General features: G+C 40.2%; 1 protein-coding gene across 1 annotated transcript; it reads left to right on the top strand.

Annotated features, from left to right (window-relative positions):
• The first annotated feature begins 7,503 nt into the window (after window positions 1–7,503).
• Window positions 7,504–9,058, top strand: OR13A1 (olfactory receptor family 13 subfamily A member 1). Its single transcript, XM_002756112.5, has one exon. The coding sequence runs from the start codon at window positions 7,618–7,620 to the stop codon at window positions 8,617–8,619; it is 1,002 nt and encodes a 333-aa protein (XP_002756158.1). The 5' UTR covers window positions 7,504–7,617; the 3' UTR covers window positions 8,620–9,058.
• Window positions 9,059–15,062: the final 6,004 nt, after the last annotated feature.

Below are 15,062 nucleotides of genomic sequence, written 5' to 3'. Positions count from 1 at the left end.
ATTTTTTTTGTTCATATCTTCTGGTGATGAATTCCTTTAACTTTTATTTTTGTAGAATATTTTTCTTCTTTATTTTTAAAATATTTTTACTGAGTGTAAAATTCTACATTGACAGTTTTTTTTTCAGTACTGCTTAGTGTTTCTCTATGTTTTCTTGCTTACACTGATTCTATAGAAAGTCTTCTGTAATTCTGATCTTTGTCTCTTTGTACTTAATATGCCTTTTTTATTCCGACTGTTTTTAAGATTTTATTTTTTACTGATTTTAATCACGTGGCTTGGTGTGAGATTCTTTGTATTTATTGTGCTTGGGGTTAATTGAGCTTATTAAGTCTGTAGGTTCATATTTTTCATTACATTTGGTAAAATTTTAGCCATTATTTATTCAATTTTTTTTCTGTTCTCCTCCCATTTCTCATGCCCTTATGGGTTCTAATTATATGTATATTAGGCTATTTGAAATTGTCTTACAGCCCACTAATGCCCTGTTCTTATGGTTTTTTTTTTTCATTTGTTTTTGATTTGACAGGTTTATTATAATTTCTTCTAATTCACTAATTTTTTTTGCAATGTGTAATCCACTGTTAATCTAATTTAGTGTATTACTAATTTCAGGCATTGTAGTTTGCATCTCTAGAAATTCAGTTGGTCTTTTTATATCTTCTCTGTCTCTATTTAATATGCTAAGTCTTTTCTCTAGCTTCTTGAACATAGGAAACATAGTTATGACAATATTTTGTTTTATTTCAACTTTTATGTTAGGTTCAGAGGTACATGTGCAGGTTTGTTATATAGTAAACTCATGTCACAGGAGTTTGTTACATATTATTTTGTCACTCAGGTACTAAGACTAGTACCCAATAGTTGTTTTTCTGTTCCTTTCCCTCCTCCTACCCTCCACCTTCAGATAGGCCCCAGTGTTTCTTGTTCTTCTCTTTGTATGACAACTATTTTAATGACTCTACTAGTTCTCTTACTTTTGTCATTTCTGAGTTGATTTTAATTTAATTTTCTCACCAAGGCTATATTCTCCTACTTCTTTGAATATTTGGTAGACAAAGTATGCCTAGTATGGGAACTATATCAAGACCCTGTGGCAATATGAATACCTAAAAGAAAATAACAGTGTTTACCAGTTTGCTCTGAGCCTTTCTTAGCTCTTTAGCTTGTTTCTTAAGAACCTGAACAGGGTGGGGCTCAACCAGGACTGAAGTTAAAGATGTAGAAAGATTGAGGTGAGAAGGAATGAAGTTGAGGAGCTCTGATAGGGTGATGTTTCTCTTCTTAAGCACATAGGAGGCAAGCCAAAGATAATATGATTTGAAGGTTGAAGGAGAATGTCTTGAGAAATATGAAATGTACCCAAGGCTATGGCTGGGTGAAAGAAATAACTGAAAAGTATTAAAAGGATTTCTTTAATAGCCGGTCCTAGCTAAGGTTAGGGCATAGGCCTAGGAAAATTAGACAGTGGTATTGCTCAGGCAGGACTCCTCGTAACATTCTCTAGATCCCTAAGTTTTCTCAAGTTTCCAAGCATTTCCTTAGCCGGCAAGCCATCTCACAGCACAGATCCTACTCTCTTTCAGTCAGTCATTAAAAAACTCTGCAAAGCATTCTTCTTCATTAAACAACAACTTTTGGGGATCTGCATAACTTTTCAGGGTTCTGACACTTCGTCATTCTTTCTGACCTCATAAGGATATTAGAACTCTTAACTTTGTGTCCTTGATTTTCTCTTTTAACTTTCAGTACTAGTCATTTGCTTGTTTACCTCTTTCACTCTCTTCTTTTCACTTCCACTCTTCTTGTTTAAGTATACAATCAACCCTTTCGTCTTCCTCGAACCTCAGTTCTTGGGAGTAGCATATACAATTCATTCTTCCAGTCTTTTTACCTAAGTCCCTTTTCTCTAGTTCTCTTGCATATTTGTGGCAATTGTTAGTTTTCTTTTCCAAAAATTCATTCTCCCTTTTTCCTATACATATATCTTTCCAGCTTGACCACATTTCCCACTTTCCTGGCAGTGAGGTGAAGCAATTTAATCAAATTATTGTCCATAAAATATGAGCAGAAGTTATGTGCACAATATCTGCCTTACTTTCTTAAAATAAATGACTTTTTTGAGCTTTCTGTATTGTTCCTTTTTACAAGCTAAAATGTTGAGGTTATGACAACTTTTATGGTAAAGAGAATCATGGCATAGGAGATCAAGAATCATGGATTGAAGAGGAACCTAAATTCCTTAATGATTTAATGGAGCACTACAGCATCAGTCTGGAAGCTACCCCACAACTTATGCATGTTTTCAGATTGTTGAGCAAATGAGAGAAAATGAAGCCACCATATATTTGGGCCTCTTTGTTTTAACAGTTTAGCTTTTAACCTAACACATGTTTATTCCTGAATGTTAACATTAACATCACAGGAAGGGAATGCCTTGTTCATGGAACTTTTATTTTGTTGAAATAAAGGTACTCTGCTTGGGATTAATACTGCCGAGGCAGAATTTTTTTTTCTATAATTATTTCTATCGATGACCCATTCGTAATGAACACTAATATGGTTTCTAAAAGTGATTAATCTACATCATCTTGTTTAGTCCTTGCCAAAATTCTGAAGGTAGGTATAATTATTCCCATTCTATGTGTTAAAAAATTGGGATTCAGAGAGACTATGGACTTAAACAAATTTATGCAGCTATTTAAGAAACAGAGCGAAGTCTCTAAGTTATTAAGGAACTATTTAGTTTAGTGCTGCTTAGGAAAATTAGAACTGTTTGAAGTACCTTTTAATAGTAAACTCATAGATATTTAGCCAGCTCTCTGTTTGCTAAATAATATGGAAGAAAAAGCATATATCTACATCGATCCTGAATTGGGAGAAGAGAAATAAAACATTGCCAACCCCCTTTATTGTGTACTGTGACAAGGCGGTAGGGCTTTTTGTTATTATAATTGAGTCTGGGAGAGGTTAAGAGATTCACCTAAAGTCACATGACCAGTAACTTTCAGAGATTTTACCCTAGGTCTGGAAACACTCTGAAGCCCATGTTATTGCCTCCAGATCCTGGTGGGGAACCCCTGAATGTGACAGAGACTCAGCAGACAGAGTGGTCCTTTCCTTCCAGGGAGTCAGGGAAGTCTTGGTAGAGGAGGTAGAGTTAGATCTGGGTACAATGTGGATGAAAAGAGATCATGTTGGGATAAGATCCAAGCTGTGCATGAGGGATAGCGAGAGGCCAGGTCTGTTAAGAAGGGTGGTTTATACAGAGGAGCATGGAAACATTTGCTCCATGCCTCATCTTCCATGGATAGTGGTCCAGAAATGCTAGCTGCCTGACTGACACTTGTTCACTCTGAGCACCTGATCCTGGGTCTGCCCTGCCCCGGATTCTATGAGCTGGGACTGAGAATGTGTCCTGCTGTCCCTCCTCTCCTACTTTGGTCTACACCCTTTTCTACACATTTGATTTGGAAATCTGAATTGGCCTTTCTGTGAACCCCAGTGATAGACAAGTCCCCAGTAAAGAGGCACTTAATTGCTCCTTCAGGGTCCACTTAGAGTAATAGCTGTGAACAGCTCTCCCTAGTGTGTCCCATGGGCAGTGACAAACATTGCTAAAGATGAATCACAAATTCTTGGCAAGGCCATCATAAATATGAGAAGAAAACCTTTGTCCCTTCTAGACTGATCTTATCACAGGTTGCACACTGCCTCAATGTTGCCATGTTTCCATTCTCAGTTGTGCTTGGCAGAGAGAGGACAGCCATACACAAAGTCTGGTCACTCCATAAAGGTGAAATCGTTTTTTTTTTTCAAGGTAATTATGAGTCTTCTGAGGATGGTAATTGAGTGACATTTAAAAAATGAGGAAAGTTCTACTCCTAACTCTCTCTGCTTAATTTGCTTATATAAAAGACCTAATGGTTTTTGCTGAGTTGACCCAGAGTCAGTAACATTTGAATAATTCTCCCTGTGTGTTATTACCATTTGATCAGTAACAGAACAGCAGGGTAAATGGGATTCCAAAGTTGCCTGAGAGTTTAGGGTTTGCATTCCACACCCCAGCCTTAAATATGATCATATAAATTCTTGGTTGATTTTTCTTTTTCATGGCTTTTCTTTGACATTTGATGGGGCTGGATTTATGGAGGCAACTAACAAGTTACACAGCAACAAATTCTGGACTGTGGTCCCACAGCCTTGAACCTAGATACTAGCTGTGTCACTAGTATGCTGTGTGACCAGGGTAAGTTACTTAAATTCATTTATGACTTTCCAAATCAATAAGTTGGACAAGGTCATCTTCAAAATGTCTTTCAGATTTAAGCCTGAACATCTGATATTCTGGCATGTTCTGATTTTTAGTTTTCTGTTCTTGGAGCATGTCTACAATATAAACGGCTACCTTCATATATAATAAAAGGACATTAATACACTCTGTGTATTTAACATTGTTTTATACACTCTGTGTATAAAACATTGAGTTTTAGAGAAAACTCAATGAAATTACCTTTTTAATTTCAGAGATTTTTAGGGAAATTATTGTTATTCCTTTAAAGTGATAAATATCATTCAGGATGCCCGTTTACCCGACTCAGAAGCTTGAGTGCCAAAGGGTTTGATAAATGTGGAAAACAACCACTGATTAAATATCCTCTTGGCCTGCCGGTGAGGTGCCCTTGCATTATCTGAATGCAGCATGTATTTAAACTTGCCAATTGTTACCTGAAATTGTGTTATTTTCACTCACACACTTAGTAATAATCTTGTAATGCTTGCTGAGAATTGAAGCAAATGCCCTGTGAAACTCAAGGGAGCAAGGTCTTTGATATTTTCAGAAGAAATGACTTGCTGAGGCTTTCAAGAGATCTTTTGGTCATTCTTGTGGAAAGAGAGAGGGAGCCCTGATTTTTTGATCTTACTATTGAGTGGTTGGTTGAGAAGACTATTCTCCTGTCCTGAAAATCACAGTGAGTGGGTAATTGCCAGAGGGTTAGTTTGTTCCCTGAATGTGAATGTGTTTATTGAAATTTCCTTGTGATCAGCAACTGTTCAAAACACCCATTTGTGTTGCTTTTTTTCTAATCTCACTGTGGAGCTGAGTTAAGAGAGAGATTGGCTTTAAGGTTTCCTTTATAATAGGTTTTCTCGCTCCAGGAAGGATACATGACAGGCCCTGCACACTGCTGCTTGGTAGGCATTCAGTGATGGATGCGTTTGCCATCTCCCAGGTACAGCTGCAGTTGTGCTGACCCTGCTGTATTTGCAGTGTGCACTTGGAGTGCACCATGATCTTGTGATGTGTGGAGAAATCTGGTGGCTAGAATTCTAGGGAGGAGGACATCAGTGGGAAGTGCAGAAACTTCACACTGGGACATTGATGAAGGAGATCCAGTTCCATCCCTAAGTCAAAAAGGAGTCACTCACTGGGCCATCACAAGAGCAAATAAAGTTACAGTTATTTCTTCAGATTCACAACTCACTCTTTTTGTCCTAAACAATAATGAAATCAGTTAAAGCATATTGTGTTTATTACATCAACTCAGTTATTGAGCTGTTTTGACACCTTGCTGCTGGAAGATACATAGATGAAACACCATCATTTCCATTGATTCTGACCAAATCCCACATTCATACAGCCTTATTGCTCCGAGTCATGGGGATTTTATGCTCATCTATTCAAAAAACTGTCTTTACCTTATTAAAAGGTGATATGACCTGAACTTGAGGTGATGTTTGGTCATTTTGTGTAAACCTTTTAATATTTTAGTGGTAAATACATATCTTGAATTTTGACAAAAACAGAATTAAATGAACATATTTAAAATGGACATCTTCCAAATCTTCATTTTAAAAATAAACATATTCCAAATGTTCATTTTAAAAATGAACTTAACTTTTAATGAATAAAGAGTTGAAAAGGCAAAACCAAATGTGCACTATGCTGATTTTATCTTGAGCAGTACAGAATGTGCAGTATCTTAATATAAGTCATTCTGCTGTTATTCATACTCGCCTGTTCATTAGCATTATTTAAACACACACATTTGCGTGGCAGGGGGCTGGGTGCCAAGAAGGGATGTCCAGAGATAAATGGGCATATGTGTTAATCTTATAGGACACAGTCGAGTAACCTGATCAACCAGTGATGTGTATTGGGTTCTAGGTTAGAAGTCAGTATTTGAGGGAACACAGAGGAAAGTTCTTTTCTTCCCAGGAAAGGGATGCCCAGAAAGAGGGGGCTGATGATGACCCTGGTTCATGAGAAAAAGGGCATTCCTGGCTGACGGAGTAGCAGGAACAAAGCCAAGAAAGCCCGGAATAACTTGCATCAGCCCGTCTGGGAGTGCAGGGCATGGCTGGAGTTCTGGCTTTAAGTTGAGTGGGAAGAAGGACTGGAGAGGAGGTGGATTCAGGAAAAGTCATTGGGAGCATTTATTCTTTCAGCGATGGGGAGTCCTGGAAGAACTGTTGTAAGAAGGATCATGTGTGATACATCTGCCTTTTAGAGATGTCATTCTATAGAAAAAGTAGAAAATACAGAAAAGCAAAGATCAAAGAAGTGAAAACAATCACTGTTCAAGCTCTGGTCTGGCACTCACCAGTTGTTTTACCTACAGGTGCATATACAAACATGCTTTGAAAATGTATTTTTATTTAAAATTTTTTCTATCTCAATTTCAAAGGGAACAAACCTGCTTTTTTTTTTTTTTTTTTTTAAAAATGAGATTCTTTGTACACATCATTTTAAATCCCTTTTCATTCTCTCTCTTTTTTTTAATTAAAAAAACTTTTTCGAGGCAGAGTCTCACTCTGTCACCCAGGCCAGAATGCAGCTTAGTGGTCTCAGCTCACCACAACCTCACCTCCCATGTTCAAGCGATTCTCCAGCCTCAGCCTCCCAAGTAGTTGGGATTACAGGTGCCCACCACCACCATGTCACGTTAATTTTTGTATTTTTAGTTGAGACAGGGTTTCGCCATTTTGGACAGGCTGATCTCAAACTCCTGGCTTCAAGTGATCTGTTTGCTTCAGCTTCCCAAAATATCATTCTCTTTTTAAAAGCATCAATAAAACACTTCCAAAGCATTATTTTGATAGTCATACAGTAAATTTATGTTACATCAATATACCATAATATACTCATATTTGAAGGTATAAATTGTTTTAAAGTTTCACTATTATAAATAGTGCTGCTCTGACAACTTCAGGATGCTTTTTAGTATTTTCTTAGGATAAATTTCTAGAAGAGAAACTTCTGACTCAAATGGAATACATTTTTAAAGGCCTGCATCTTTGCAGCCCTTCTGATACTAGTCTATATTATGCTTTTCTATCTTTGTCAAATCATGGATGATCAAGAATGGATCATGGATTTAATTTGCACTTCTTTGAGGCTGAATGATGCTCATGAGTTTAACTGGCCAATTGTATTTATTTATTTTATAAGCTGAGTGTTCCTGCCTTTTTTCTTTTGTAATATTGGGGCATTTATCTTAATCAACATGCCCTAATGCATTTCTATCATACATGCTGTGATGGGAGGTATGGAAGAAACATGGGAACAGCCTTTCTCAGGACATCTTTTGTTTCTCCCACTAACTCCAAAATCACATGAAGCTGTGGATGGAGATTCACCTGATAGTCGCAGAAACCCCTCCCAGCCCAGGGACCATGAGTAACCAGACACTGGTAATTCATCCAGAATACCGGGTGCTCTTATTTAGCTGTTTCCTCTTCCTCCACTCTGGGGCCCTCACAGGTAACGTTCTCATCATCTTGGCCATCACCTTCAACCCTGGGCTCCAGACCCGTATGTACTTTTTCCTGTTCAACTTGGCTACTATGGACATGATCTGCACCTCTTCTATCATGCCCAAGGCGCTGGTGGGTCTGGTGTTGGAGGAGGGCGCCATCTCTTACCGGGGCTGCATGACCCAGCTCTATTTCCTCAAGTGGGCTGCATCCTCAGAGTTACTCCTCCTCACGGTCATGACCTATGACCGGTACACAGCCATCTGCCACCCACTGCATTACAGCAGCATGATGAGCAAGGCATTCTGCAGTGGGCTGGCCACAGCCATCTGGCTGCTCTGCGCTGTCAACACGGCCATCCACACTGGGCTGATGCTGCGCTTGGATTTCTGTGGCTCCAGTGTCATTACCCATTTCTTCTGTGAGGTCCCTCCACTGCTGCTTCTCTCCTGCAGCTCCACCTATGTGAACAGTGTCATGATTGTCCTGGCGGATGCTTTCTATGGTATAGCGAACTTCCTGACGACCATTGCATCCTATGGCTTCATCATCTCCAGCATCCTCAAGGTGCGGACTGTAGGGGGAAGGCAGAAAGCCTTCTCCACCTGCTCTTTCCACCTCACAGTGGTGTGCATGTATTACACTGCTGTCTTCTATGCCTACATAAGCCCGGTTTCTGGCTACAGCACCGGGAAGAGCAAGTTGGTTGGCCTGCTGTACACCGTGCTGAGTCCTACCCTCAACCCCCTCATCTATACGTTGAGAAACAAGGAGGTCAAAGCAGCTCTCAGGAAGCTTTTCCCTTTCTTCAGTAATAACTTCTATCTTCTGAAGTTCTTATTCTTGGAGATTGCAGTTTAGTGAGGTCTGATGAACAAATTTCTGGACTGGGAGGCAAATAGACTTGTTTCTTCTTCCCCAGCAGAAGTGTGCAATGGATGTGCTGGGAGTTCTAGTGCCCCAAGACTGAATGATGGGGGTATTGTCATAGGTGTGACCCAGCAGCTTCTGAGACACAGGATCTCATGGTCTGACCCCATGGTGGTGTCAGTGCTGAGTTGGCAGAGAAACAGAGCTCCCTTGGAGGAGAAGCGTGTTCCTTGTGTTTTCGACTCGTAGCCATATCAAACGTTTTCCTTTTGTATGTACAACACTTAGGGTATAAATTCTAAAATCACCCTCTGAATTTAGGTGTGTGGGTCTAAAATGTTAGGCAGGGTTGTCAGACTAAAGCATTGTTTTCAGGTGACCACTGGCCTCTAAGAACCCTACCCACATTATCTTACCTCAACTCTTTCCTCTGAAGCCACTTGGACTTCAAAAATAGTTTGATTTTAATGCAAACGGTTATTTCTGTTTTTCTCTTTTCTTCTTACAAACAGTTAAGAGAAAATGTACTATTAGGACCACCCATTGCTTCCAGGGTAAAAACTCCAACTTTACCACCTAAAAAACAGCCTGAGATTTTATCGCTCCTTGACTTTGTTCTCAGATTCTGAGTGTCTGACTTACCTAATTGGCCTGGGGCAAGGACATCTTCCATAAGTCAGCTCTTATAAGTCACATGGCATTGTAATAAAGCATTGCTATCCTTCCATTGTTTCTCATAAAACTGGGTGGATGAATCCTCCATGTCTAATGAAGGCAGGTCTTGTGCTTGTGCTCCATGCTATTAATAAACTGCACTGAGAGTAGAGTTTGATATTTGATTTAGAAAGGATGATTCTTCATCCAGTATTCTCATTATCATTCATCAGAAGCTCATTGATTCAAGTATTTGATGAATTGTGGCTGTTGTGGCTTTGGCACGTAGATTGTTACAGACAGTTTAATCTCTTCTAACAGAGTTCTGACTCCCAAATAACATATTGAAACCCTCAGAGGTCTCAGAGACTCTCCAATAAACAAGGCTTTGGAAATGATCACAAATGACTCTGTGTGATTACTCATAGATTTTCAACATTAAATCAAGAGTATTATTTATAGTGTTATTCATCTTAGTGTTATTTATGGTGTTATTCATTCTTATCATTTTTTACATTTTCTATATTTTACAACAGATTTGAAAAATAAAAAGCAATTAGACATGCATTGAGAGTTTAAGAGAGCTTTAGTAATTTAGCAAAATAGAAATAAGACTTGATTGACATTCTTACAAAGCTGGTATCTAATTAAACAGACTTGCACCCATGATGATGAATATTAAAAAAAAAAGGCATAAAGAGTGTTGCATTTCAGGGGATCTGGCAAGATGGCCATATAGGAATAGCTCTGGTCTGCAGTTCCCAGTGAGATCACCATAGAAGGTGGGCGATTTCTGCGTTTCTGAGGTACCCTGTTCACCTCATTGGGACGGGTGAGGCAGTGGGTGCAGCCCACAGAGGGCAAGCAGAAGCGGGGTGGGGTGTTGCCTCACTCAGGAAGTTCAAGGAGCCAGGGGCCTCCCTCTTGCAGCCAAGGGAAGCCATGAAGGACTGTGCTATCCAGCCCAGATACTACATTTTTTGCATCATTTTTGCAATCCACAGACCAGGAGACTCCCCCATGTGCTTATACCACCAGGACCCTGGGTTTCAAGCACAAAACTAGGTAGCTGTTTGGGCAGCCACCAAGCTAGCTGCAGGAGTTTTGGGTTTTTTTGCCCCCATTGGTGCCTGAAACCCCAGTGAGACAGGACCATTCACTCCCCTGGAAAGGGGGATGAAGCTAGGGAGCCAAGTGATCTTGCTCAGTGGGCCCCACTCTCATGGAGCTCAGCAAGCTAAGAACCACTGACTTGCAATTCTCGCTGCCAGCACAGCAGTCTGAAGTCAACCTGAGATGACTGGCTTGGCAAAGCGGCTGTGGCCAGACTGCCTCTCTACAGTCCTCCTCACTGGGCAGGGTATCTGAAAGAAAGGCAGCAACCCCAGTCAGAGCCTTATAGCAGCCCCAGTCAGGGCCTTATAGATAAAACTCCCATCTCCCTGGGACAGAGAACCTGGGGGAAGGGGTGGCTCCTGTGGACTTAAATGTTCCTGCCTACTTGCTCTGAAGAGAACAACAAAAGGATCCCGACAAGGAGGATTCGCCCTGCACAGTGCTTGAGCTCTACTAAGGGAAGACTGCCTACTCAAGTGGGTCCCTGACCTCCATGCTCCTGACTGGGAGAGACCTTCCAAAAGGGCTTGGGAGCTCCAGCTGGCATCAGGCCAGTGCACCTCTAGGACGAAGCTTCCAGAGGGAGGAATAAACAGCAATCTTTGCCATTCTGCAGCCTCCACTGGTGATACCCAGGAAAATAGGTCTGGAGCGGACCCCCAGCAAACTGCAGCACACCTGCAGAAGAGGGGTCTGACTGTTAGAAGGAAAACTAAGAAACAGAAAGCAATAAGATCAACATCAACTAAAAGAACCCACACAAAACCCCCATTCAAAAGTCATCAGACTCAAAGAACAAAAGTAGATAAATCAAAAATAATTATCAATTATTATTGATAATAAAAGACTATGATGGAAAAATTTGAGGGACATATGTAAGGATTAGAAAAACACACTTTGTTCAGCTAGCAGAACCCAAATTTTGTTCACCCTACGTGTATATAAGGATTTCCATACAACTTTGTGTAGGCTTGTTTTTCTCATATTTGCAATATTCACATTGCTCAAGGAACTGACAAAGCAATACCAATGAACTGAGTGACCATCACTTTTTTTAGCTTTTAAAATTTTTAAACCTTAGTAGTCTGAGATAGTGGATCATATTTGATAATCTACTTTGAAACAAATGGAAAAAAAGGTTTTTAATACCTAATTTTAGATTGCATTCCAGCCTGGGCAATAGAGCAAGACTCCTGTTCTCTCTCCCCTTTTCTCTTTTTTTGTTTTTTCTTTCAAGACAAAAAAAAGTATAGCCAGTTAATGTAAATATTGAAATTGATAATCTTCTATATAGTTTAGTGAAAATATGTCCAAATGGGTAAAAAACGTGAAACTTTAGAAAAGAATCATCCTACAAAGAACCAAATGGAAATTCTATAAATTAAAAATCCAATATTGTAAAGAAAGAATTATTTGTTGGGCAGATTGAACAGAGAAGAAAGAATGAATGAGTCCATAGAGATCAATAAAAACTATCCAATCCAAACACGAGGAAAAATTTAAAGGCCTCTAGGAACTGTTTAACAATACTAAATAATCTAACATATATGCAATTAGAGTAACAAAAGGAGCAGATATTAAGACAAGGGAAAAAGAAATGTTTGAAAAGATTATATGCAGAAGTTTCTTCAAATTGATAAAAGACATCAAGAATATTAGAAGCTTTTTCTTTTTCTTTTTTCTTTTCTTTTTTTTTTTTGAGACAGAGTCTGGTTCTATCGCCAGGCTGGAGTGCAATCCCAGCTCACCGCAACTTCCGTTTTCCGGTTTCAAGGAATTCTCCTGCCTCAGTCTCCCGAGTAGCTGGGACCACGGGTACGCACCACCATGCTAATTTTTTGCACTTTTTAGTAGAGACGGGGTTTCACCATGTTGGCCAGGATGGTCTCTATCTCTTGACCTCGTGATCCACCCGCCTTGGCCTCCCAAAGTGCTGGGATTACAGGTGTGAGCCACTGCTCCTAGCCTAATTTTAACAATTTTTAATGGTATGATTCAGTGGCATTAATTACCTTCAGAGGCCATCTTCAGAACCTTTCCATCATCCCAAACTGAAACTTTGTAACCATTAAACAACATCTCCTCATTCCTTCCTTCCTCCAGCCCCTTCACTCACTGTTCTGTTTTCTGTTTGAATTTCACTACTCTAGATACTTTTGTAAATGGAATCATACAATAATTGCCTTTTTGTGTCTTGTTTATTTCACTTAGCCTATTGCCTTCAAGGCGCATCCAGTTGCAGCATGGGTTAGAATTTCCTTCCCTTTTAAGACTGAATAATCTTCCCAGTGAATGTCTTTACCGCACGTTGCTTATCCGTACATCTGCTATGGACGTTTGGGCTGTGGGGAATAATGCTGCTGTGGACACTGGTGTGTAAATACCTGTGTGAGTCCCTGCTTTCAGTTCTGTGTCTATACCTAAAAGTGGAATTGCTGGGTCAAATCATTCTGTGTTTAATTGTGTGAGGAACTGCCATACTGTATCACAGCTGCTGCGCATCTTACATCCTTCTAGCAATATGTACCAGGTTTCCAATTTCTCCACAGCCTGGACCACCCTCATTATTCCGTTTTTTTTCTTTTTTTTTTGGTTGGTTGGTTGGTTGGTTGGTTTTTTAAAAACAGGCACCCTAGTGAGAGTGAAGTTGCATCTCGTTGTGATCTGCATGTCAGTGATGACTAGCAATGCTGAGCATCTTCCTGTGTGCTTATTGGCCATCCATAGACCTCCTTTGGAGAAATGTTTATTCAAGTCCTTTGAATCAGGTTTTTTTGTTGTTGAATTGTAGAAGTTCTTTTTATATTCTAAATATTAAACCCTTATCAGATAAATCATTCACAAATATTTTCTCTCATTCTTTAGGTTGTTTTTTCACTCTGACAGTGTCCTTTGGTGTTTTTAAATTTTGATGTTCAATTTATTTTTTCTTTTGTTGCCTGTGCTTTTGGTGTCATAGCCAAGAAATTACCAAATTATTGTTTAGTTTTAAAAAAATATGTTATTTATGTGATCTTTTGGCTGACACTTGTCTCTAGTGATTGACGGCTCTTCTTGAGGGTGGCGTTTTAATATGCAAATTTGATGTCACTCTCCCAATCTCGTTCCGTGGCTGCCCTTTGCTTCTAGGCCACCGCGCTTGTCTGGCCTCACTGCTGCTCTGGCCTCTACCTTCCTCTAGGGCCTCTCTTCTGCTGCCTCCTGCTCTGACTACAGTGGCCCTTCATCCCTCAGTGCCCTTGCCTGGGACCTCAGTACCTGCAGTTCCCTCTGCCTGGAATATGGCAGCTCCTACGTTTCCCTCCCAGCCTCCACCTGGTGCCACTGCTCCTTCTGATGGTGGCCCCTGAGACCACTGGTCAGTGTGGCCTTCCCTGGACCTGCTCCTAACTCCCCTGTACTCCTCCACACTCTTCTCCAGTAAACTAGTGGCACTCAATTGTGCCGTCCAGGGACCCCTGGAAATTTCATGACCCTGTCAGCAGCTGGGTGAGGTCCAGTCAAGTGTGTTTCATGACAGTATGGAGACCTTATTGACTTCTTTTGGCTGGAAGCAGAAGTGTCTTGCAGGGGGACAGTCCGGCTGTGTTAGATGTGACAGCTTACACAACAGAGGCATTGCAACTTTTTCATTTTTTTTTTTTTGCTTCGGAAAATATATCTCACAAAAATATGTGACTTATGTTGCCAAGTAATGGGATTGCTTCTATTATTTTAAAATAAACTAATAAATCTCTTAAATGTTTCTCAGTTTTATTTTTTGTTGTTATGGTTCATTTTCTTCTCTTTGCCCCAGCTCTATGAAGGTATAATTGACTGTGAATAGCCACTGCACTACAGCCTTGGCAACATGGGGAGACCCCATCTCTAAAAAAATAAAATAAAAAAGTTGTCATATAGTGACATCAGTTTTTCTTGAATCATAAATCCTATTAGAGTCTATTAGATTTGTTTTCCTTGTAGATATCCTGCACCCACATAAAAGCTGCATTTTTTCTCTCTCTCTCTCTCTTTTCTTCCTTCCTTCTTTCTTTCTTTTTTCAGATAAGGCATCACTCCCAGCTAGAGTACAGTGGTGAGATCTTTGCTTATTGCAACCTTCACCTCTTGGGCTCAAGTGATCCTCCTGCCTTGGCCTCCCAAAGTGCTGGGATTACAGGCATGAGTTACTATATCAGGCCAAAAGCTTCATTTTCAAGACAAGATAAAAAGGTATTTGGCAAAAAGAGCAAGGTTTCACATCTGCTGGCATGGCTGCAGTCATTGTGAATTTCCTTTTCTTTCTTTACAAGGGTTCTTAGGCTGGATCATTTATCTTGAAATGGTGGGAAACTGCAGCTGCAGGCCTTCGTCTACAACACATGTCAGTCAATCCACCTTTCGCTTGTACTGCCAAGACTTTTCTCTGCTTCGTGGGAGCACATCCAGCATCACCAGTGGCACTTTGCATCCCATTGTGTTCTTCAGGTTTGCGGTGTTGCACTAAACATAAAAAATACATAAGAACCACGAAGGATCATGCTTCACTGTGATACACAATCTACAGGAGAGACCGGTGCTCCGCGGAGACGGCTAGTGTCACATGGCAGTTGGAGTGAACACTCTCGACACGAGCTTACTACAATGGTAGCAGGAGTGGCGGTAGAATTACTCCAGTGGTACAG

Source organism: Callithrix jacchus, chromosome 12, assembly GCF_049354715.1.
Source record: "Callithrix jacchus isolate 240 chromosome 12, calJac240_pri, whole genome shotgun sequence".
Taxonomy (NCBI): Eukaryota; Metazoa; Chordata; class Mammalia; order Primates; family Cebidae; genus Callithrix; species Callithrix jacchus.
The sequence above is the reverse complement of the archived record's forward strand: the minus strand, read 5'-3'. Positions and strand labels throughout refer to the sequence as shown.

Coding starts and splice junctions, on each gene's coding strand:
- OR13A1 (XM_002756112.5), top strand. CDS start 7,618: ATGAAGCTGTGGATGGAGATTCACCTGATAGTCGCAGAAACCCCTCCC.